The following is a 25214-nucleotide window of genomic DNA, read 5'->3' on the forward strand; positions in this document are numbered from 1 at the left end:
TCTGCAATGTAATGAAAAAAAAAAAAAAAAGTCTGAATGCAGGGTTTGTGAATGTGACCTCAGATTACAGATTGCTGTTAAAGATTATCCAGACCCTTGGGCTGTTTAATTCCAAACATAATCCTGTATTCAGAGTTTATGTTGTTTTTCCACTTTCCATGGCCTATTTCTCCACTGCACATCATTTCATTCACAAGTACAAGCTGCTTCTGTGTGGATGTGCATTAAGGACATGCTGGCTAGACACTGAGTCCTGGACAACCACAATAAGGTGGATGTGTGGGAGGCCGTGCTATTAGAGTCATTCAGGCATCCAGAGAACAACCTGCTCCTTGATGTCTGCCACTGTGTTTTTTGTTCTTAGTTGTAAAAATAGGCGTACATTTGGGATTGATCTGTTTATCTTTGTGTCTTTCCAGTCACATATAGAATTGATCTAAGTGTCTATTTAAAAAAAAAAAAAAAAACATCATTCGATTACCAAGGACCTAAATACTGCATGCAATCCCATGTTTAATTAACATCTGGTTTTAGTTTTGCTTTGTGATTCCAGGCCGAGTTGAATGCAAAAAAAAAAAAAAAAAAATATTACCATATTGTGAAATACTGTCTATTCTGTGAGGCAAAACATTCAAAAAATGTTAATCAATGCAATGACACTTTTTATTGAAACATCTAAATATTTTGTATCCTTATAACCCTCATGTTTGAGCCCAGAGCCATTTTAATAGCTCAAAAAATTATACTTGACATGAATGTATCAGGTTGATATGTTGTGATACGTTTCACAGTAGCTACATTTAGAAATTACTATTATTATGTTTACACCTAAATACATTGGAAATATGCTTGTTGCATACAATCCTAATAAATCTTATGTCAACTATAGATATGTGTCAGGTTCATTCCAAACAGTATGCTATCTGCAGATGTCAGATTCACATTCATATAATGAAAATATATCAGTACAACACTGTACTCCAATGTACTCTGGAATGCATTATTTCAAATAAAACAATAAAAAAAAAAAAAATGTAATTTTATTAATTGACCTAATTTTATTGTTTTTAATAAACATTTTCATTCCATACTTATTACATTCTTAAACTTAGATTTCCATTTAGATTTCTTTATTACAATGTTTCTTTATTCTGCCTATGTAAAGCACATCTCGTTTATAAATTATGTGTGTGTGTTTTTTGCTATTCTTGGCATCTTTTATGTCTATTATTCTCTCCTGACAGCTTGCATCACCCACTGAAACTGTACACCTGGTGTGGAAAGTTGCAGCACAGTGTATTTTACCCACACAAAATTACATGGTACGGTAAACCATGAAAAATAACATCATCGCCCTCGTCGCGTGGTTGATTTTCCTGATTTAACGATCTAACACTTGTGACCTTGCCCAAAGCCCTCAAGCCACCACACAGGTGTCGACTCATAATAGGCCGTGTGCCAAAGTGTTGCGGTTGTAAGGCCCTATGGTACTGCACGTCACAACATAAAAAACACGGGTAACCCCAACGACCACGTGCCGGTGGGAAAAGAGCGTAGAGCGCGTCAAGACCCATATTTGGAATGTCGGTCTACGACAACGGGCCATATATGGTGCTTCCGTACGTGACGTCTGTTCCTTATGTGGAAAACGAAGGCGTGGCTGTGGCGGAGGAGACTTGATACAAATACTGTTTCCAACCCCGCCTGTTCTGTAGAATCACATCTGCTGAGAAATAAAGGACTTTAAAACCAAGCTTTGACGAAATACAGACGAAGATTATATATTTACAGTTGAAGAGTAAATTATTCGAAGTTCATTTTAAAGTAATAATACTGTGAAAACACACCTCTACGGACACAATAATATTGTTTTGTGTCATCTATTTTGTCATTGTTTATAGTACTTAATTTCCAGTGGACAAAAATACGTTCCCATATTGAACGCGCTGTTGTTGATGCTGTGAAGAATATCCGTTTCTACTCACGACTGTTGTTTGTCTGGAGAGGTCATGGGTATCGGCGACCCTCTCGAGATCTCAGGTAGTGAGTTAGTTCATATTTTGCGGACTCCCTCTGAGCTCTTCGCGTCTGGGGGATGCATCGTGTTGGATTGTCGGCCTTTCCTTGCCTTCTCCCGAACGCACATCCTCGAGTCCCGCAACGTCAACTGGAATTCCATGCTGAGACGGAGATCCAAGAGCTCCGTGGTGTCTCTGGAGTGGTTGGTGGCCGACAAGGCGCTCCTGGCCCAGCTGCGGAACGGGGACTTCTCTCCGGTGGTGGTCCTGGATGAAAACAGTCGGTCAGTCAGGGATTTGAAGAGCGAGAGTCTGGCCAGTCTCCTCATCAGTGCCCTTCAGTTAGAGGTCCAGTCTGCCTCGACGCATATCTGCTTCTTACAAGGTAAACTTCACAAAACTAGAATTGTTGTCATTGTTTTTGGAGAATACTTAAATTTAGTTCAATTGCTGAGAAAAAATATTCATTTTATACACTAAAAAATTGTTCGGCGGGAAACCTAAAAAGCTTCATCTAAATGAACTGGAACTATATGATTTAATATGACTCAACCTGACTTACATGTTGTCATTCTTTTTAAGAATACCTTAATTTAGTTCTAAATTGCTATATTTTATATTTCTATGTATTTATATTGTAAATACATTTACATTGTTTGGAAGGTAGGCTAACTTTAAAAAATGTGGTAACAGTTTAATTAACTGGAATAATATGATTTAATATGACTATATTAACTTATATCAACGAAAATAATTATATTTAATAAACATAAATAGCTCATATATATTTGCAAATGGTAAAATGTTGCACTGTAAAAATGTTTTGTCAGGTAGGCTAACATAACAATGAATAACATCTGAATGAACTGTTTTATTCAAGTAAAAAATAACTGAAAAATGAATGAATAAATTAATATAATATTAAAAGGTAGAAATTGACATTATTTTAGTGTTTTACATTGTAATCAAAGGTTATTTCTAATCAAAAAAAGGAATTTGGTGATGCACTTGGAAGCCTATTAAAATTGTGGAGATGTTTGCTTGCTCTATTTTGTCAAACCCATAAAATGAAATGTGCAAAACTAACCAAAAATGTTTTCTTTGACCATTTCTAGGTGGATTTGACGGGTTCTTTGCACTTTATCCAGAGCTCTGCTTTAGCACTCCTGTCATGTGCTCAAATTATCCTTCTCTCAATGAACCAGAGCCCGTTGTGTCCGGAAGAAAGACTCCTCTCTATGATCAGGTTGGTTATTAGAAATCTCACAATCATAACAAATTATCCAATGACTTTTAATATCACACAATATCTTTGGAATATACTCATTGATTTTTATCTTTTTTGATTCCCAGGGTGGTCCAGTTGAAATCCTCCCCTTCCTTTTCCTGGGCAGTGCCCATCACTCATCCAGACGAGAGACTCTGGAGAGATGTGGGATCACAGCTGTGCTCAACGTATCCTCTTCCTGTCCGAACCTGTTTGAGGAGGAACTTCAGTACAAAACTCTGAAGGTGGAGGACAGTCTGGCCGCAGACATACGCGTGCTCTTTCCAGAGGCCATCCACTTTATTGGTAAGTCTTCTTACGGTAAAAAGAGATTTCTGAATCCTTCAGAAAAATAAAGACGAGCTCAAAACTAACTCTCACCTTCATTGCACCTGCAGATTCGATAAAAGAGAGTGGCGGGCGAGTGCTGGTCCACTGTCAAGCAGGAATCTCCCGGTCAGCCACCATCTGCCTGGCGTACCTCATACACGCTCGACGTGTCCGTCTGGACGAGGCCTTTGACTTTGTAAAACGCCGCGACAAGTCATCTCACCCAATCTAGCTTTCATGGGCCAACTTCTGCAGTTCGAGACGGATGTTTTGTGTCCCTATTCTGTGCTAGACAGAGAAAACAGTGGCACTGCGTTTTAGTATCAGCGTACGGACAGTATCAGTCAAGAAGTCTTGAACTGGCCCCACTAACTTTCAGATATACTGGTTGCAGCTTTGACCTCAAAGACAAATCTACAAAGGTGCTTAAAGGAAGTTTTTGTTTGATGCTATGGGTGTACAAACTGACAGACTCTTAATAAGGAGATCAACCACCCTTTAAACTAACACCATGGCAATAACTCAACTTGTTTGGGTAAAGCTGTAGACGGCATCAACTGACTACCTGTTCTTGATTGTTTATGGCAATACAAACTATAAATAGTTGACGTTTCCGAATGGCAGTGGTGTCGCTGACACACCGCTACACCCAATAGCCCTCATGGAAAATTAATAGTCACATGTCATTGTGACACTGTGCACTTGACTACTATTGTAATCTTATAACATCAAACCCAAGATAACTTGTATCTGAGATATTGATAAAACAGACGAACAACTTCTGTCCTGCCAATCCTCTAAGAGTAATATAGTCTGCTACAGCATTTTCATTTGGCCTTCAGCAAAAGTATATGTTTAGGATGTATGTCTGCAGATCATCTGAAATGATGTTGCATCAGTCAATGTTCCATTTGACTGCAGTGACTGATGCTGTGACCATATATGGCTGTGATGTGTGGTTAGTCTTCTGTGTGGTAAATGTCAAGTTTTTCCATGAAGTTAGTCTAATTGTCAGTCTCAGACAAGTTTTAAAGGGCAAAGACCTGACAAACTGTGATCTTAGGTCATTTTAAAATTAAGTTAAATTGTGTTGCGATAGATAAAGGCACTAAAGCCACTTGCTAAAGTATTTTATTTTTTTATGAAGTGTTATTTCCTGTTTTTGTGAATATTTATTTATCTATTTTCATTCAAGCGATGCACTTTATATTTGTTTTGTTAAGATCTTTTGTAAGCTATGTGGTTCACTCATTTTAATATGTAAATAAAATGATGGATTCATTTGTTTAATGCAGAACTGAATGTAGTTTTCTTTTTATCTTTTTAATCAAATCAATCATTCTTACTCACTGACAGATTCTGACCCCCCTTATTTCCAAATAATCAGAAATTACTACATATGAGAAATATTACATGCACAATTTACAATTATGAGAATTACACATCATATTTTTTATATTTTTGAAGACTTATGCTTACCATGGCAGCATTGATTTGATCAAAATTGCAGTGAAAAGAGCAATACAGTGAAATATGAATACATTTTTTTTTTTTAAATCAATTTGAAAATATAATTTTAATATAATTTATTCCTCTGCTGGCAAAGCTGAATGTTCAGCATCATTACTCCAGTTTTCAGTGTCACATGATTCTTCAGAAATCATTCTAATATGCTGCTCAAGAAACATTTCTTATTATTATCAATTTTGAAAACAGTTGCTTAATATTTTTGTGGAAACTGTAATACATTACTGATAGAAAGTTCAAAAGAACAGCAATTATTTGAAATAGAAATCTTCCATCTTAATCAATTTAAGGTGTACTTGCTAAAATAAGTTGCAGTTTCTTAAAAACAAATCTTACTGGCCCTAAATGTTTGATAACATTGCAGATTTCTTAGTTTATTTCACATTGTCACACAATATTTATTGACATACTGTACATTCACTGCTGTGCTAATCTTAAAAAAAAAAAAATATTAATATGGCAAATTACCACATTTTGGATTGCTGGTTTTACTACAAGATACAAGCAGTGGAAATCTTTTACCACAGCGCCATCTGCTGATTGTTCAAAGTAAAAGGCGTTGACTGTCAAGAATTAATACAGGAAAGTGAGATGGTCCTCACTGCAGTACATAAGATCCAGAGGGCGGGGTTGGATCTAGATCCAACACCTCCCACTTTACATATCCCTAAACCTACCCGACTCCGCCCTCTGGATCTAAACCTACCCATCTTCACCTCCTGGATCTGGATCCAACTCCTCCCACTTTACATATCCCTAAACCTACCTGTCTCCCCCCCCTGGATCTTGTGTGTTCTTCAGTGAGGGGCTACTGAGGAAAGTGGCATTTATTATTATTATTGGTCCCTGGTTCAAGTCCCTGTGTGGAGTTTGCATGTTCTCCCTGTGTCTGTGTGGGTTTCCTATGGGTGCTTTGGTTTCCCCACATTCCAAAGACATGCAGCATATGTCAGTTGGAGTCACTAATTATCTGTGAATGTGTCTGTGTGTGAGCCACAATTCAGGGTGTTTCATCGCCTGTGACCCCAGACCCTGGATAGGCTCCAGTTGTTTGGGATTCATCAGCAAATCAGAGATAGAGATAGAGATAAAGATAGAGATAGAGATAAAAAAAAACAAATCAAAGAGCTTGTGGGGTGATTGTGCTACAGAAGGTCATCGCTGCCTACAGCCATCAGCATCTACAGCTCTTTCATTGTGAGCACTGGGCATGGAAAACATTGATTAGTTTAGATTTCTGCCAGACATTGATGGTTCTAAACAGGATAGTTCACCCAAAATGAAAGTTTTGTCATTATTTACTCATCCTCATGTTGTTCCAAACCTGTATGAGTTTCTGCTGAACACAAAAGAAGATATTTTAAAGAATGTTGGTAACCAAACAGTTGACACCATTGAATTTCAATGGAAGTCAATGGCTACTGCCAACGGTCTGATTACCAACCTTCCACTCATTTTAATATGTAAATAAAATGATGGCTTAATTTGTTTAACGCAGCACTGAATGTAGTTTTCCTTTTATCTTTTTTAATCAAATCAATCATTCTTACTCACTGACAGATTCTACCAACGTCTTTTGAGGTCACCCTCCAAATAACGTGTTGTGATAAATGTGTTGAATGATTACCAACACTCTTTAAAATATCTTCTTTTGTGTTCAGCACAAGAAAGAAACTCATACGGGTTTGGAACAGCTTAAGGGTGAGTAAGTGATGACAAAATGTTCATTTTTTGGGTGAACTATCCCTTTAAGGTGAAAAATTAAAAACAGATTGCGGTTGCCCATGTGAGACAGATCCTGTGATGAAAACACTGGTAGGGTCATGCGTTAACTCTCGCACATCTCCCTTAAAACCCATAACATCTTCTGAGACTAACAGCTCTGGTGCGATGCTATCTGCCAAACGTTTTAACTTATTTGCCTACTGTTGCAGTTTTAAATCGAAATTTTAATTGGATGCAGCCTTAACAGTTTGGTTTAGTTTCAGTGCCATTGAGGGGCTCACTATAGTTCTGAATTAAATATTACCCAATATTTAGGCTTTTAGAGCTATTAAACAGCGACTGAAATCATATCCGCACTTTACATTTGGCGCCATTATTCTAACAGCAGCACCTAAATAAATAATTTAAATAATGCTTACAACAGCTATGGGAATATTTGCAGTCTTGTCAGCTCCAGTGTGCTTTGTCAGCTAAGTGAATTGGAAAATCTGCATGTTGTCCGGGGTTAATTCTGTTTGTGAACTTTCACGCCATCATCTTGCTCATAACAGCAGGAACATGATATAAAGTCACAGTGGGTTTGCTTTTGTTGTTTGGAATCGAGGTTGCTTCAAATAACTCTCCTTAATGCTGCTCGGCATGCTACTGCTTTCATTGCCATCAGAAATTGCAGAATTATCAATAGAAGCATGACACATTCATAATCTCCTTCTTCTCTCTTTTAAACAAACTTACAAAACCTTTCTGACATAAAATGGACTGTGATATACACCAAAAGTCATAAGCTAATAGATAAAAAGGATCTAATTAAACTAGCTTTTTTATACATTGTTTAGCTACTCAAATTAAAATGCCCATTACAAGGCCGTCTGCAGATTTTGAACTGATACAAGAGGATCAGCCAACATGGTTACACTGTGAACCCGAATGCTCAAAATACTTAATTGGTTTGAGTAGGACAAACTTAAATTGAACAAATTAGTTCAGTTAAATTAACTGCTATGAGTATTTAGAACTTTCTTTTTCTTTTGAGTTCACAGCACTGACATATTTCAAGTAAATTCAACTGTTTCATTGTTTTGAGTTGTATGAACTCATTTCTTTTAATTTAGACTAACTTAAGTTTAACTGAAACTGGACTGGGATTTCTATTTCCCTGCATGCTTTACCCATGGCATTCGAAAGGAAGAGTAAATGCTAAAATTAAGTGTTATATAATGTTTTTTTTTTGTGTGTGTGTGCAAGATTAATGGTAAGGGAGATTTAGTAGTGATTAATGTTTTGTTATGCTAATTTAGAAGAGTATCAGCAGATGCTGATAATCTCAAAATGGCCAAAAAGTATATATATATAAAAGTACTTATTACATAAGTAGCCTAATATACTTATAAAGAATATTGTAGGCTATATAGTCTACAGAATATACTTACGTGTAATGCATGTTATTTGCAATGAAATGAAAATGATTATTTTCATTAGTTTTTGTTTTTTTGACATATACTGTAGGACTTAAGTACATCTTTATATCTGTAATTTCATAATTGCTCTATTGTCTTTGAAGCAACTGTCGAAAAGTGCTGACAAGCAGTTAATTTAAACGAAAATTCTCGCGACGCAACGTCAGTTACGCTTTTTCCGTAAGTTGAATACAGAAGGCGGTCTGGCGGAAGCTAGTTATTCTTCTTTATAATGTGTAAATATGGATATTTTTCTTACACAAACGCATTGCTTCGCTTCAGAAGCCTGTGTGTAGTACAATTATGATGGATGGATGCACTTTTTTCGGGCTTCAAACAGGTGGTTCCGTGCACTGCCATTATAAAGATTTGGAGCATCAGGGACAGGTTGATTAATAATATAAATCCGATTGAAAGAAGAAAGTCATATACACCTAGGATGGCTTGAGGTGAGTAATTCATTGGGTAATTTTCATTTTAAAAGTGAACTAATCCTTTAAGGTAAAACTTTAATTTGATGTTATTTTAAAGTGCATTTTTTAAAAGTGCACTTAAGTGTGTTGAGAAACAGTCATCAAAGTGCACTCTAAGTACACTTAAATAGCCTTTTATTTCATTAATATTCGAATTAAAAGGCCTCTCTTATATATCAGTCTATCACTACTAAGAAGAAAATGACTTCTCCCCAGAAGGAACATCTTGAACTTATTGAAAGCTACTGGGGGAAAAAATAGCTTCCAAAGAGAACTTCATCCTCAGGAGTGTCATGATCTTAGATGGCATGCAGACATTAATGGAAAAATAACCTAACATGCAGTGGAAATTCTTTAACACCCGTTAAGATTTAGATATCTTGCCAAGCAATTTAGTCGATAAGAACAGGCTTTACACAGTATGAACCCAGTTTAAAAATTGTGGATTGACGCAAGTGCAAATGATTGTCATCTTGCAACAACATTGCAATAACTTGAAGGATTTTTGTATGAATACATAATCGAGCAAAATACATTGCCTGCTGGATCAATGAAGAAATATTTGCGTATTAAATAATCGGATACCTGCAAAGTTATGGTGAAATATTCTTCTGAGAACGTGTCTGTTTTTATTTTGTTGTCCATAAGGGGGCAGCGCTTACCATAGTTTACCGTTTACCATAGTTTTTGTAAATGAACAAAGTGTCTCTTCCCTCCTATCTATCTATCTATCTATCTATCTATCTATCTATCTATCTATCTATCTATCTATCTATCTATCTATCTATCTATCTATCTATCTATCTATCTATCTATCTATCTATCTATCTATCTAAAACAGTACTCCACTTAAGGGCTCTCTGTGCGAAATACTGCTTCGTGCAAATATTTATTTAATATATTTTTGGATACTGGAAATACTGCAACTCATTCGACCCTTTTGACATAACGTTCTGTGTGTTCTTTGCTAAAATCACGACTGTAATACAGGTGATTCAGGAAACAGAAATTCACTGATCCTAATGGATACGCTTGGAGAGCTTGTAAATTGCAATTGGGTATATGTTGCACTTTATCATCTGAAGAGAACATTAAACCACTTGATCTTTATGAAATGAAGCGCGAATACGGTGCGGAGGAAGCGCTCGATTGTCACGAGTCCTTTTACGCACGAGAGCACAGTCTGTGATTAAAGTTTTAAACGTTTCAAACAGGTCTCTGTTGCTTTTACTGTTGCTATACTTACTTTTTAATTAGTTGCTTTTTGCTGGATGTAGTCAGAAACACCTTAAACTGCAAAACAACCTTTCATTTTCCATAGACAACATGATGCTTTACAATATATCCTGTTTGCGGTGGTCGAGTTAATGTAAACGAATATACAGCAACATTAACCCTGTACTCTTCGTTGTATAAATATCATTAATCAAAATCATTACCTTTATCCATTTTGCATAGACACAAGCTGTTTGGATTGTTAACCTCTCCAAAATGTATTATTTTAATTGCACTCACTACACGCCTGTATTTGTTTGTCAATAGAGTTTTAGGATAGGTCAGGCTTTTAAGTGGGAGGGAAGAGTTGCCTTATGACGCCCGTCCTGACATCACTTATACTGGGGTACTGAGGAGAACCGCTGCGTAGATATGAAGCCAGAGCGGCTCGCGCGAGCCGCACTAATACTTAAAACTGTCACTGAGGTAATGCGCGAGGCACGTAGAAGACATTTAACCTACTGAATGAGATACTGTGACTAAAACGGGAGAAACACGGAGGGACACGGACGACAAACTGTTTTCAGACATACTTCTTTTTAGTGCTTGGACATGCCCGACACATTTGGTGTGCCTCTGATTCTTTATTATGCCGACTTTCTACACTCAGGAATGTAACAACGACACAACTACATCAGACTCCATCATCTATCAGGGTAGTTGCTGCGCTTAAATTCCTTTTGCAAACTTGTGAAAACTGTGAGGGGAAACTGGCACATCGCCGCGCGCTGCTGCGTGCTCTCTGGAGATTTATATTTAAAGCCTCGCGCTCCGTGGAGGGTTGTGCATCTGGGTAACCTACTTTAAGCATTCCAATATATTTGTTTTGTAAGAACTTGTTATGAATTTACAACATTTTTATTCTTAACTTGGATATTTAAAATGTTATTACTGAATAACTGTTTTCCAAATCATTTACAGAAGCACAATATTGCGCATCTTTTATATATTTGCAATTAATCGGTCTCATATTTTTTTGCATTGGTTCTAGGCGGTTTTTGTTTTATTTTTTCCCCTCACATTTTCATTTGTAAATTATAGTTAATCACAACCGTAAATTATAATTCATTCGATTTAATCTGACATTTAATTTATTTGATTGTTGTCCTGTAAATTAATTCGCACGTTTCCATATCTGTTCCAAACGTTTATTCCGTTTTTAATGTGACGCAAAGTAATAAAGTACCAAACACTCGATCAGATCTGACATTACAATGGCTGCCATATATTTACTGCAGTTAGAGATGTATTCATTCGTTTATACGTAAGGGGGTTTATATATTAATCTAATATTTAACAAAATATCTTCTACTAAGTTCTTAGAAGAAAAAAAAAAAAAAAAAAACAGCTGATCGAAATTGCTCATCACATTCGGATTACAATAGAGAAGACTAGTCCACGTGCACACTCAGTGGCAGGGCATAGGCAGTCATGGATAGCGCGTGCTCTGCAGGCACGGGTCTGCCTGGCCACAACATCAATGTCACCGGAGGCACGTCTTCACCCACTTGTAACCAGAGTAAGATAAAACTCGCCCCATACTCTCCAGAAGCCACAGCTGCCTTTGCAACAGCCATCACGTTGATGATTCTTATTACAATCGTGGGCAATATTTTGGTCATCATCGCTGTTTTAACCAGCCGTTCACTAAGAGGACCCCAGAATCTCTTCTTGGTCTCCCTTGCGGCTGCAGACATCTTGGTAGCCACCCTCATCATCCCATTTTCGCTGGCCAATGAACTGATGGGCTACTGGTATTTCCGCTCAGTATGGTGTGAGATTTACCTGGCGTTGGATGTGTTGTTCTGCACTTCCTCTATAGTACACCTGTGCGCCATCAGTCTAGACCGCTACATGTCTATCTCACGCGCCGTCACATACGGCGCAAAGCGGACGCACAAACGCATCAAATGTGCAATTTTGGTGGTGTGGCTGATCTCAGCAGTAATCTCCTTTCCACCGTTACTCTCCATGAACAAGAAAGGTGGCGATTCAGGTGGGCTGCCACAATGTCAGCTCAATGATGAGCGCTGGTACATCTTATACTCTACTATCGGTTCCTTCTTTGCTCCTTGTCTGATTATGATCTTAGTCTACATGAGGATCTACCAGATTGCCAAGCAGCGCACACGGTGTCCTCCAGGGGAGCCCCGCAAAGAGGTCCCAGCTAATGCCGCGACACCTGAGCACAAGCTCGAAAAGGAGGGTCTACAAAATGGAAGAGGCGATGAAACACCCGCTTCCCTGCATAAAAACCCTAGGCCTCCAACTCTGGCTGTGTCCCAAGTGGAGTCCGCCCAGCAGGAGACAAGCAACCCGATTGCCAACAACCTTTTGCAAGCCCCTTCGACAGCCTTGACGCCAACCACACCGTGTCCCTCCCTGTCTCCTTCGAATTCATCTGAAATGGCTCCTAATAAAGCTAAAGGAGGTAAGAAGGCAAAGAAGATCAAGAAACAGCCCGACAATAATAACGGAGAGAGCATGAGCTCTGACTCGGACACAGAGCAAGGTGGGAGGGGGTTAGAGGTCCCTTGCACTCCGGCCGTGACGCCGAGTGGCATCCATTCCCCCGCCACTATCCAGAAATACAGGGACATGATCGCCACCGCCAAAGGTGCCAAGCTGGTGACCCGGAGGATGAAGCAGGAAGGAACGCCCAACTCGGCACGCCGCAAAGCAATGGTGAACCGAGAGAAACGCTTCACCTTTGTGCTGGCGGTGGTAATCGGCGTCTTTGTCATCTGCTGGTTCCCCTTCTTCTTCTCGTACAGCCTACAGGCTGTGTGCCCAGAGACATGCTCCCTGCCAGAGCCGCTCTTTAAATTCTTCTTCTGGATCGGCTACTGCAACAGCTGCCTCAACCCGGTCATCTACACCATCTTCAACAAAGACTTCCGCAGAGCCTTCAAAAAGATTCTCTGCACGAACACCAAAGGCACATTCTTCTGAAGCTCCTGAGGTGGATTGCCTCCTCGGACAACAAATATAAAGCTATTCAGAACATGGACTAAAAGAAGCACAATAACGGTGCTGTTGCGACATAAATGAAGGGCTTTTTGTGCTGCCCTGTGAAGTAAGGACATCATGCGATTCGAATGACTTTATATCTTGACCAGGTTGTGCTATAAATGGGGCTAATCCAAAAATATTCAGACATTGACAAATCAAGCCTGAAAACAAAAGAATTTCTGTAGACTATCGCACACCTGTGAGGACAAGCCACAGCACACGGAGCACAATACGAAGGTTATTGTATTTTTTTTTCGGTTATCTTGCCTTTCTAAGTACACAAGGCCTTGGTGGTACTGCAAACTTGGATTTCTCGAAGGATTTCACCATTCAGAATTTTTACGTACAGCTTTTCCATGCTGATTGGTCTACCTGATGCCTACACAGCATTACTTCTGCGGAACAAAGCTGAAAGACACAAAATACACTTGTGGTAATCCTTGCCAGGGGCAATGTGTATGAAATGAGCTGACGCAAGTTTCTCCAAACGAACGTTAAGGCTTCTAGTTACAGATCCCCCCCTAGTGCAGGGCCATTGGGGAGATTTAAAACATGCTCTGATGCAGAAAAGCTCTGTGAATACAGAACACCTGTCATGGATGGGAGAAAGCTGTCTTTTTCCGTCTTGGACTGGTTGCCAATAGGCTTTAAGATAGCAAAATGTTTATTACGGGAACTTTTGATATGTATTAGGACAAATGGTCTTTTTTTAAAAAATATGATAAGACTCTTTGCATCATCAAAAAATGACTTTAATGACTGTGTCAGATGACACAAACACCTCCTGATTTCACTGGAGGCGCTCTTTCTGACTTGGTTCAGCACTTTTCTTTGTATAAAAGAACAAATGATCATTTGTTGGTGTACACTGATCTACTGCACCCTAAATGTCTGAACATTCAGCAGGGTGATACTTTGGGACTAAGGGCTGATAGCAGTGATGCTTTCTATTTCTTTGGTCATTGTCTTTTTTTGCTAATGATCCCCGTGTGTGTGTGTGTGCAGAGCAAAATTGTGAATTGTGTCCAACTGCCGTGTGTGTTTGGAAATGTATGCTGTGTGTGAGAGGGTGTGCGAATGTTGTTGCGTGGAGGTTTCTTTGCATAAGTGACGGTGTGCGAGTCCATATTCCTCCCCTGATTCCACTGGCACCAGTTCAACTATATATGTATGTGCTTGATAAATGTGGCTGGTTTGCCATATCTGCCAGTGCTATGATTCAGCTACTTCTCGTGCCAATGCTTTTACATGTTTTGCTGCTAAACTCATTTAGTATCTTCTTAAACCAGAGTTTATTTCAAAAGAATCGTTTTATTGCAGTTCATTTTGAACAAATCACTTTGAGACAAATGAGGCAAATCTAAGATGAGAGCTGTAAATTATTATGTGAATGATTTTGTATTTATTTATCCTATTTCCTATTGTTTCCCCCTCATATATTCCCAAATTTTTTGCTTTCCCCAAGGAGAAAACAGACATGAAGAGTTCAGTATTAGCTAACGCAATTGAAAATCCTCCTACTGTACTTTTTTTATTTTGGTATGACTTTTTTTGTATGTGTCAGGACATTGCATTCGGGCTGCAAATTTAAAAGCTTTGTGATTGACAGGATCCTGGTAACTGTATCCCTTTTGCCTCCTTGACTCCTCTTTCTTCAGTGTAATGCTGTTGGTTTTCCACTGCTCTTTAAAAATAAAACCGCTGAGCTGTGTGTGCCAACTGACTCATTGCTGTTAGAGAAAAACGATGGCTCCTTATACAGATGAACAGATTTTTATCTTGACAGGCGTCATTGGGACACTGCGTTGAAAATTGTGAAACGAAAATTAGGTTTTTCTAATAGAAAGGGCTTTATGAGAACCATGCATTTAAAAATTGTCTGCAGATCCTTGTTTTTATGAGTTTTGTATCTGCAAACATATGGAATGGACAACAATAACTTAACTATTTTTTACGGATTAAAATGCAAATATACTAGATAGATAACTTATAGAGAGGAAATTTGTATTCAAATGGCCAAGGCAGATGTTTTGATGTACAGTATTGGAATTAATTGGTGCTTTGGCAGATTTATGTTGATACGGATGGATAAACTCCCTTAACAGTCTCCCTTAAGGTCAATTTGACACCCTTCAAATCCTTTTTAAAAAATTAATATTCACAGGCATGATTGCATTAGGAATGGTAATGTTTCTGAACACAATACAATGGGATTGGGGATTAACACTGGACGAAGTTTAATACTTAAAAAGCAGGTTCAGCTTCTTTGGTGTTAATTGCCTTTTTTTTTTTTTTTTTTATCAAGACAGCACTTTAAAAATGATGGAATGGAAAATAGGCATAAAAAAAGGCTTAATATTATATGTATTTTACAAGATAAGAGGCAGACTCCAGACTCTGAACTCAAACAGAGACGGAGATTCATTTCTGGTAATTGCAGGGAGATGCTGCATTTAATAATTGATGAGTCTCCATATGAAGTGTGTAAATAATTTTGTATGGATTAATAGCCTATACTTTTTCTTAAGAACCTACCTGGAAGAAGGTCATGCTCTGGCAGAGCCTCGAACTCTTGACTGCTTTGCTTTCACTTGCAGAGAAATTGAACTCATTCATCTACAAATATGGAAATGTTCTTCTAAGGGAAATGGATATATTTCCCAAAGCATTGGGAACTACTAAGAACATCTTTCAATTAATCAAAATAAAAGTTGCAGGCAAATTTCAGAAAAACATTTCAAACGCATAGTCCGGTTTATGCAGGAACTGAAAAGTTTTGGATAATTTGAGACTTACTTTTTAAACAACAAAATCTAATTAGTGGTTGAGTAAGAGTCTGGCAATGTGAGGTGGCTGTAAGAAGACAAGCAAACACGTCTTTGCATTCAAAGCCCACACTCAATTTGCAAAATAAAATGAGCCGTATTTAGTCTCTGAATCCAAATATGCATTTAGAACAGTGAAGCAGATCTTTAACTCTTACGACTAAATGAAACACAAGAAAACTTCCTTTTTTCTTTTTTAGAGCATTGTTTGTGATAATAAATAAATAAAAAAAAAAACCACACTATTAAACATTTATACAGTATGTATGGGATAATGTAGAACAGGGTAATAAAACAGGGTTTATTTTGCGGTAATCCACACTCTCTCGCTTATCACATGGCTGCTTGCCACATAAGAAAATAATTGGACACAAAATGTACAAAATGTATCTCACTAAATGCAAAGCTTCCGTAAAGAAACGGTTCATAGCAAGAGGAAAAAGTTCAAACAATTGTTTAAAACAATTGACAATTGTTAATGCAGTATTTATTGTAAATGATTCGTCCATGCATATCATATTTTTTTAACTCATGTACCCTTTTAATCTTTAATCAAAATAACTTTCCTTCCCTCTTGCAGCGATATCTCTTCTCTGATGATGTGTTTACTTGTGTGAGGGCTGGACAACCTGTCACTCACATGACATCACAGCAATAGCAAACCACAGTGATCCAATGATCCAACCATCCAATCGATTCCCGACGGACAAAATCAAGTCCTTACCTTTTTTCTTGTTCAAAAAGCTGTTTCACTCAGATATACGTCACAATAGGGAGGAAAAAACTAAAAAGCCATTTCATGCCGACTTTACAGACTGACCTACTATAAGCTATACAGTAAAATCCCCAGAGTTAAATCAACTCTGCTCAGAGTACATTTGGTCCCTCTCTATATAGTGTTAAAGTAACACTGAAACAGAGTTAAAGTTAATGAGATAATTAAGCAATTAATAAGGCTGTTCTTGTGTTTCTCTTTTCTTTAGTGATTCTGCTTGTTAACAGCAGGTGTTCATCACTAATGCACAATCATCACTTAATTAATTGCTTAATTATCTCATTAACTTTAACTCTGCTTCAGTGTCCTTTTAACCCTATTTAGAGAGGGACCATATGTACTCTGAGCAGAGTTGATTTAACTCTGGAGATTTTGCTGTGTATAAAGTTGCTAATTGATGGTATATGCTTTTGTTAAAGCCATCAGACCACATTATTTCAACATTTGTTTTAAAATAATTACTCAACAGCAGAATTTCTGGTGAAAAACTATATCACTTGTGATTCTGCAAAGAAATATTGACTAATCAGAGAATCAAAACAAACAAATCGAGTCAACCTCCATATGCTCTCAAAGTAATTACTGTACATATTTCTGTACATATGCATATTTTTCAATAAACATGAAAAAACTGTTTCTATATATACAATCTGAAATGAATATTTTACATTTAAATCCATCATTTTCATTTTATTCCCTCATTAAAGCCATTAATTACACTGTTTTGTACCAGATTTTCAAATACTTTTTTTTGTTTTTGCTTCAAATAAAAGTTTGTAATTTTGTGATTCGCCTTGTTTAGCTGGTTGGTTTATTACTCTTTATCAAAACTTTTAAAAAATCCCTATGGGAATAATGAATGTAAAAAATGCTTCCAATGCTACAAAAAAAAAAAAAAAATGTACTGACACTGTTGCACTCTATAAATAAGCAATACCACTGTAACTGTTTTTTCGAGTTACAGCACAACAGCAGGTCATTTCAGACACAATATTGTCATTTAGCCTACTTTGTCTATTTTTGCTCCACCAACTAAAATAGTTCCACATGCAGTCACAGCAGAACCATTTTCTTGATTAATCAGTGTTTTGAACAAATCGGTTGAGCAAATGATTAACTTGCTAATAAAAGCAATAACTGAATTTGAAATTGCATACTACTTTTACTATTTCAGTCATATCTTATAACAGTTGTATACCAAACACTTTATAATAGTGTTGGGTGTAATGCATTACTAAATAATTAATTACTGTAATTTAATTACTTTTACCTTGAAAAAGTAAAGTAAGGGATTACTCTTAATTCTTCTGTCATTTAATTACAGTCACTTCTTATATATATGCATTAAATACTGTAGACTATAGAACAATTCTACATAAAAGAATAGTGGATTAAAATCAAAATTTAATGTCTAATGTTAAAATGTATGTTTTAAATGTAACCTTCCCCCTTTAAATAACTATGGTCAGTTCAAGTGTAATTTAAAGGATTAGTTCACTTTCAAATACAATTTTCCTGATAATTTACTCACCCGCATGTCATCCAAGATGTTCATGTCTTTCTTTGTTCAGTCAAAGAAAAATTAAGGTTTTTGATGAAAACATTCCAGGATTATTCTCCTTATAATGGACTTCAATGGACTCCAAACGGTTGAAGGTCAAAATTAGTTTTAGTGCAGCTTCAAAGACGATACCATATGAGGAATAAGGGTCTTATCTAGCGAAACAATTGGTAATTTTCGAAAAAAATACAACTGAATATGCCTTATAACCACAAATGATCACCTTGCAAGTGCTTCCGCTTTCCGTATTCTTCAAAAAGCTTACGCTGTATGTTCTACGCCCTCCCTATTCTACTTACGGAACGAATGCGGCCGGCGCCAGTTCCGTTTTTTTCCATAAGTAGAATAGGGAAGGCGTAGGACATACAGCGTAAGCTTTTTGAAGAATACGGAAAGCGGAATGGTGGAAGCACTTGCAAGGTGATATTTTGTGTTTTATAAAGCATATAAAGTTGTATTTTTTTTCTTCGAAAATGACCGTTCATTTAGCTAGATAAGACCCTTATTCCTCGTCTGGTATCATTTAAAGCCCTTTGAAGCTGCACTAAAACTGTAATTTTGACCTTCAACCGTTTGGAGTCCATTGAAGTCCACTATAAGGAGAATAATCCTGGAATGTTTTCATCAAAAACCTTAATTTCTTTTCGACGGAAGAAATAAAGACATGAACATATTGGATGACATGGAGGTGAGTAAATTATCAGGAAATTTTCATTCAGAAGTCTGGCAGTACCACTTTTAGCATAGCTTAGCATAGTTCATTGAATCTGATTAGACCGTTAGCATCTCGCTCAAAAATGGCCAAAGAATTTTGATATTTTTCCTATTTAAAACTTCTGTAAATAGGAAGTTTTAAATAGGAAAAATAGGACTCTTCTATAGTTACATCGTGTACTAAGACCGACGGAAAATGAAAAGTTGCAATTTTCTAGGCCGATATGGCTAGGAACTATACTCTCATTCCGGCTTAATAATCAAGGAACTTTGCTGCCGTACCATGAGTGCAGCAGGCGCAATGATATTACGCAGCACCTGTGACCCCCTGCTTGCACAGGGAGCGTGCCTTGCAATCATGGAGACATTTGTGAGAGACGCTATGTAATATCATTGCGCCTGCTGCACTCATGGTACGGCAGTAAAGTTCCTTAATACGCTGGAATGAGAGTATAGTTCCTAGCCATATCGGCCTAGAAAATTGCAACTTTTCATTTTCCGTCGGTCTTAGTACACAATGTAACTACAGAAGAGTCAAGTTGTAAATAGGAAAAATATCGAAACTCTTTGGTCATTTTTGAACGAGATGCTAACGGTCTAATCAGATTCAATGAACTATGCTAAGCTATGCTAAAAGTGGTACCGCCAGACCCAGAGATCGGCTGAATGGATTCAAAAATGGTAAAACTCAACTGTTTAACTCTAGGAGAGTTGAAAATGAGCCTATTTTCAAAAAAAGTGGAGTGTTACTTTAAAAGAGTGTTCTCATGTTCGTATTGTTCAACTGGTCGAGAATGATATTGAATTTCGAAAAGTAATTAGAAATAAGTAGAGAGAGTAAACTGTAATCTAATTACACTGTTAATTAGTACCTAGTAGCCTAACTTAGCCAACACTGAGCAGAAATAGAGGACTGTCAATTTTGAGAACTGTCAATTTTGATGGTGTTTTTATTGTAACTTTAATGAGGCATTTTTTTATGTTAAGCAGCAACATTGTTAAGATTATCAATTCATGCCCTTCATATGATAACACTGACGAAGTTGAGAAGACAAGTTCAAGAAGTTCAACAAGTTAAACTTCCTCTTAGGAAGTCCCTTATTACCCTCTCTGTAACTGACTTTCCACTGTACTAATCTTAAATCATGCCATTCAAAAAAACAACAACATTAAATGCACCTACGCACACATAAATAATAAAACCTATATATAGGGTTGTCTTTTAAATGACAGTGTGATTCTTTAAACAAGAGATAATCCATTTAACATTTCACAGTTTGACCATTTTGTTAAAAAGATGTCTTCATTCTGATATGACAGCAGTGCAGTATATCCTTTCTCCTCCAGCCTGACCCAAATTCTCATCCATGAAAATTCTATGTTCGTGTGTTTGGGCGAGCAAACTATTACATTTGAAAATGGATTAGCCGGACCATGGCTGGGAATGGATGGTGGGGGGGTGGGGGGTTGTTTTTTGGCATAGACAATCAAACAGGAAATACAAAGTGTGCTCAGTCACAGCCTCATCACGTACCACATATCATCATGTCTAACAACTGTATCATAATCCACTGAGAATAGCTCTTTTAGGACAGCACTCAGCCTCAGTAGTGCCTTTGCTACTACTGAAATGACAAGATTTACTAGTGATTGTCTTTTCAATTAAATGTACTTTTAAAAATAAGGTGAAATGAGGACAGATTAAAGAACAGACGATCTGAATAATTCTGTAAGGCTATATGGAGTTCCTGTATTGACGGGATGTCAAAAAAGTTTAGTATAAATAATCATAAGCATCAATTAATTGAGGAGGAGATCAAGCACAATGGCATATTTTTATTTGTTTATTCAAAAATACATAAATAATTTTGATATATATATATTTTTTTTCTGGTTGCATAAAATCAAAAAATCAGTGTGAATTGTACTGATATGATAATGAAGAAGAAACTGATTAAAAAAAATTAAATGGTTCAATATAAAAATTACTATGTGGTTTGACATTTGTTTATTTTTTTTCAAAAAACATTATTTTAACATAATTGCTTCACTGTTTATTTATATTTTATTTCACAAAATCAGTCATGTGGAATATGCCGAAACATGAAAAATAAAAAAATAAAACAGGAAATGACATCGAAGACCCATGCAGACCCTCATGACTGTGTCAAGGTCAATAATAAGTTTTTTAAAATATCAGATAACATTTTTATGATATTTAAAGGTTAGTTCAGGTTGTAAAATGTCACGTGGTACAACTCTGAGTCTTCACCTGATGAATTTGAAAAACACCTGACAAAATATCAGAGATCATTCCTTTATATAGAATCTCTCCAGATCCTTCAGATTCCCAGCTCCATGTTTTTATCTTCAGTTGACCCCACTCATTTTCTGTAGGGTTCAAGTCAGGGGACTGGGATGGCAGAAGCTTCATTTTATGCTCAGTGACCCATTTTTGTGTTGATTTTCATGTTTGTTTTGGATCACTGTCCTGATAGATAATCCACCCACGGCCCATTATAAGATTTTTTAGCAGGGAAAGTCAGGTTTTTATTTTTTATCTGTTGGTATTTGATAGATTTGAACAAGATATCCAGGACCTCCAGCAGAAAAATAGGCCCACAATTTCAAACATCCAGCAGTATGGGGTGCCAATAAATGTGGCCAGAGATTTTTGGAGAAAAAAACATTTATTTTATAATGTGAATTTCAACATTCCCAACATTTCATTTAAATGAAAGTTCATTTAAATGATAAACAATGCAGATTTTTTTCACAGCCATCTTTGATCCTATTTACCAAGGGTGCCAATAATTCTAAAACAATACTATATAGTAGAAACAACTAAGATTGAGAACAGTCCCATTTTAATTGACCCACAAGCCACTGACAGCAATTATCATGGTAAGACAAAACAGCCAGGGGTGTGTTTCCCAAAAAGCATTGTTAGCCAACTAAAATCCCAAGTTCCATCGTTACTAACATAGTTCAATGATTTGGTGTTTACCGAAACCATAGTTCAAACGAACATTCGCAAACTTGCGTGGTTGTAATGACAGCTCTCGAGTTGTGGTTAGAAGCAAAGGGCCCTATTTTAACGATCTAAGCACACGTCGCAGGTGCACTTAGGGCGTGTCCGAATCCACTTTTGCTAGTTTAACCACGAGAAAAATGGTCGGTGCACCTGGTCCCTATTCTCTTAATGAGTAATGGGTGTATTTTGGGCGTAAAGTGCAATAAACCAATCAGAGTCTCATCTCCCATTCCCTTTAAAAGCCAGTTGCGCTCACGCCATGGCGGATTTGCAAGCGGAAAAACTAAACGCTTCTTTAAGCGAGGTAACGGATCTGCTCGTGCACAAGGTTAAAGTGCACGAACAGACCATCTACAGGAAAAGCTGGATTCCACCAAAGCATTTTTATCTTTATTCACACAATAATAATATTTTACATTGTAATCCTTTTATTTTTAATATTTGGCATGTTTATGCGCTGCTGCACATCCCTTTGTGTGTGTGTGTGTAATAAGCAGAGTGTATGCACGCCTATAGGCACATATTACTAACGCGCACTTTAACCCTTAAATGCATACCTCGGGTCTTTAGTGAGTCATTCACTACCCTCCTCCTCGTTCATTTTAAAGTTAGACATCAACCTTCCTCAATCCATTCATAATAAAGAATATAACAAGAAAAAAATAATACATTTATAAAAGAATCCCTATTTTTGTAATCATTTTTTGTAAAAATTGTATAGGGTCGCAAACGACCCGAGGTGTGTATGAGTGTACGTATATTTTTTCTGCACAACAACTGAATCTTAGATGACGGAATAAGTGCAATTCACCTTTATTCCACAAGGTGGCAATGTCTGATACACAATGCTGAAGTGACGACTCATTCAGATAGAAAACGAAATAATAAGAAAAACATGAAATGGCTCAGCGATTTACTGCAGAGCAAGTACTGAATGCAATCAAATATGACTGTAACTGTTACTGGATGGATCTGGTGAAGCTCTTAGCGATCAAAAATATTGATTTTGAAGATGTTGAAAATTATATAGTTTTGAGAATATGTTTGAGATCGCAAATGGGCTCATATTTGCGACCTCAAACATAAAACTAGCCCATTATTTGCTGAATTTACTGGGAAATGAGCTCTGACGAGGACAGTGATGATGGCAATAAACATCTGCTCAAACTGAGCCCTTTCGAGCTCCAAAAGGTAACAAAATATGCTTTATTTTATTCTTCTGTAATTGTTACTCTAATATCAGAGGAGTTTTATATTATTGCGACAGGGAGAGATCTTCCGTGTTAGATATTGTAAGAATGATTGGCGAAACAGTCATGCATTTAAGGGTTAAATAACAAAAAAATATTGCGCCATTGACTTTAGACCAGGTTTCAGTTGATCAATGGTGCAGTCTATTTCAGTTGTCTCAAAATAGCAATGCGCCAACAGTGCACCTGAACACATCTCGTTTTCAGATTAGCACGCCCATGGGCGCACAAATGGGCGCAAGTGCATTTGCTATTTAAACAACGTGGTGCAGGACGAGAAAATTATAACTGCGTCAGGCTGAAACTAGCAAAATAACACTTGCGTCGGGTGATTGGGCCCATAGTTTCTTGTTTTTATGACGTGGACTTAAGTTGTTATCTTGAGAAAAATAAGCAAGCTGACATTAAGTAAAATCTTTATCTTTCATTTTGAATATATACAGAAATGTCATTTACATATTTTAGTTTGTCAAGAGATTTTAAGCACCATGTGCGTATCTGCTCTGGTACGCAAGAACGAGCCTATGATTGAATCTGGAAACAAAGCAAAATAACTGAGGAAAATGAGAATTAGTCTTCTGCAATGTCCATAATATATAGCAAAAAATCATTAATTCGATCTCAAACGGATTATTACTCCACCACCTGCATGACATCATTCACCAACGTAGTTGAACGACAGGTTTGCAACAATACGGTTTGGGAAACAGTCGTGGCTAGCTATAGTTGAATTGTTCAGCGACGCATTGTACTGTGGTAGTGAAGCAGCGAGCTACTTCGTTGTACGGGAAACGCACCCCAGGGTAGTGAATAAATTGCTATGCATTAATTGCCGAGCATATTTGCAACACAGCTTAGAGTGGTGTGACTGATTGTCATATTTGAATTCTTTGGAAGTAAACTGTTGGCTGTTACAAGCAAAAACTGTTGGCAAAACATCAAAATTTTCAGCATTTCCGTGTTTACATTTTTAGCAGTGAGTCTGGAAAGCTGGAACAGTAGCTTGGAGGGCCTGAACTAGAGCCAAAGCAGCACAGATTGCTGTGAACATAATTTACCAGAAGCCTGATTCTCCCATGCACTCAAACAAGAAGAGTCACCCATGAATATTTATGCTGTGTAGATGTGCCATATACTTATATAATTCCAAAATGGCTGTCGCCATTGTGAACAACAGCAGCAGGGAGGGTGGATCTGGAAAGTGTGTGTCTTAATCAGAAAGGTTGGATGAGGAAATTTTGGGCAAGCGTGTGAGTTAAGACGAAAGAGACATCTGGAGAGATGAGAGGCTTGACAGAGAGAGATGAGAAACAAAAACTGGGATGAAGGATAAGAGATAGACAGGAAGCTGGAAGCAGAAAGCTCGGAACAGAGGGGAAATGAAATGTAATGGCAGTGAGAAGGATCAGGAAATTGTTCATAGCGCAATTATATATAATGTACACTACATTCTCCACAAGTAGGTATAGATTTGGGTACTGAAACTTTCAATTAATGTTTTATTTTTTTTTTTTCACTTTTTCAAAATGATAAGTTCCTGAATCATTAGGAAATTATCAACCACAGTAGATCAAGCTGAATAATATATAACATTATTTGAATATTTATTGTCTAATAATCCTATTGTCAGACACAGACGAGGACACAGAGGAGGTAAAGTGTAACAGTGTTTATTAACAGAGGTTTCAGACACAGGTGATGACACAGGTAGAGAATCTTGACACGTGGAACTGACAATAGGTATAACAGTGATAACTTTCCTTGGCAGATGACGAAGGTGACACAGATGAAGACGGAGGACTCAGGACTGGAGATGAAGACGATGAAGACAACAGTAGGTACAATGTTCAGGTTAGACGAGGTCGAGTGACATGTAGGGATCGGTGCAAGACCAGACAATGAGTGAATGGAACTGGTGTGCTTATATGTGGCTCTGGTGATGATGCACAGGTGTTCAGTATTCCGGTGATT

At 37.3% G+C, this 25214-nt stretch overlaps 2 protein-coding genes across 2 annotated transcripts; both read left to right on the top strand.

Moving 5' to 3' along the window:
- Positions 1 to 1686: 1686 nt before the first annotated feature.
- dusp2 (dual specificity phosphatase 2) lies at positions 1687 to 4909 on the top strand. The gene is given in 5 exon segments (XM_048210424.1): positions 1687 to 2403; positions 3134 to 3264; positions 3372 to 3591; positions 3684 to 3818; positions 3821 to 4909. Coding segments are annotated over 5 exon segments (996 nt in total). The 5' UTR covers positions 1687 to 2009; the 3' UTR covers positions 3937 to 4909.
- Positions 4910 to 10387: 5478 nt separating this feature from the next.
- On the top strand, positions 10388 to 14795 carry adra2b (adrenoceptor alpha 2B). The gene has a single exon (XM_048210489.1). It carries the CDS (start codon positions 11504 to 11506, stop codon positions 13022 to 13024), a length of 1521 nt encoding a protein of 506 aa, XP_048066446.1. The 5' UTR covers positions 10388 to 11503; the 3' UTR covers positions 13025 to 14795.
- Positions 14796 to 25214: the final 10419 nt, after the last annotated feature.

The sequence above is a fragment of the Megalobrama amblycephala genome, linkage group LG12 (genome assembly GCF_018812025.1).
Source record: "Megalobrama amblycephala isolate DHTTF-2021 linkage group LG12, ASM1881202v1, whole genome shotgun sequence".
In the NCBI taxonomy this organism is placed as follows: Eukaryota; Metazoa; Chordata; class Actinopteri; order Cypriniformes; family Xenocyprididae; genus Megalobrama; species Megalobrama amblycephala.

Bases quoted from the DNA above. Each gene is read 5' to 3' on its own strand.
- adra2b (XM_048210489.1), top strand. From the start codon at position 11,504: ATGGATAGCGCGTGCTCTGCAGGCACGGGTCTGCCTGGCCACAACATC.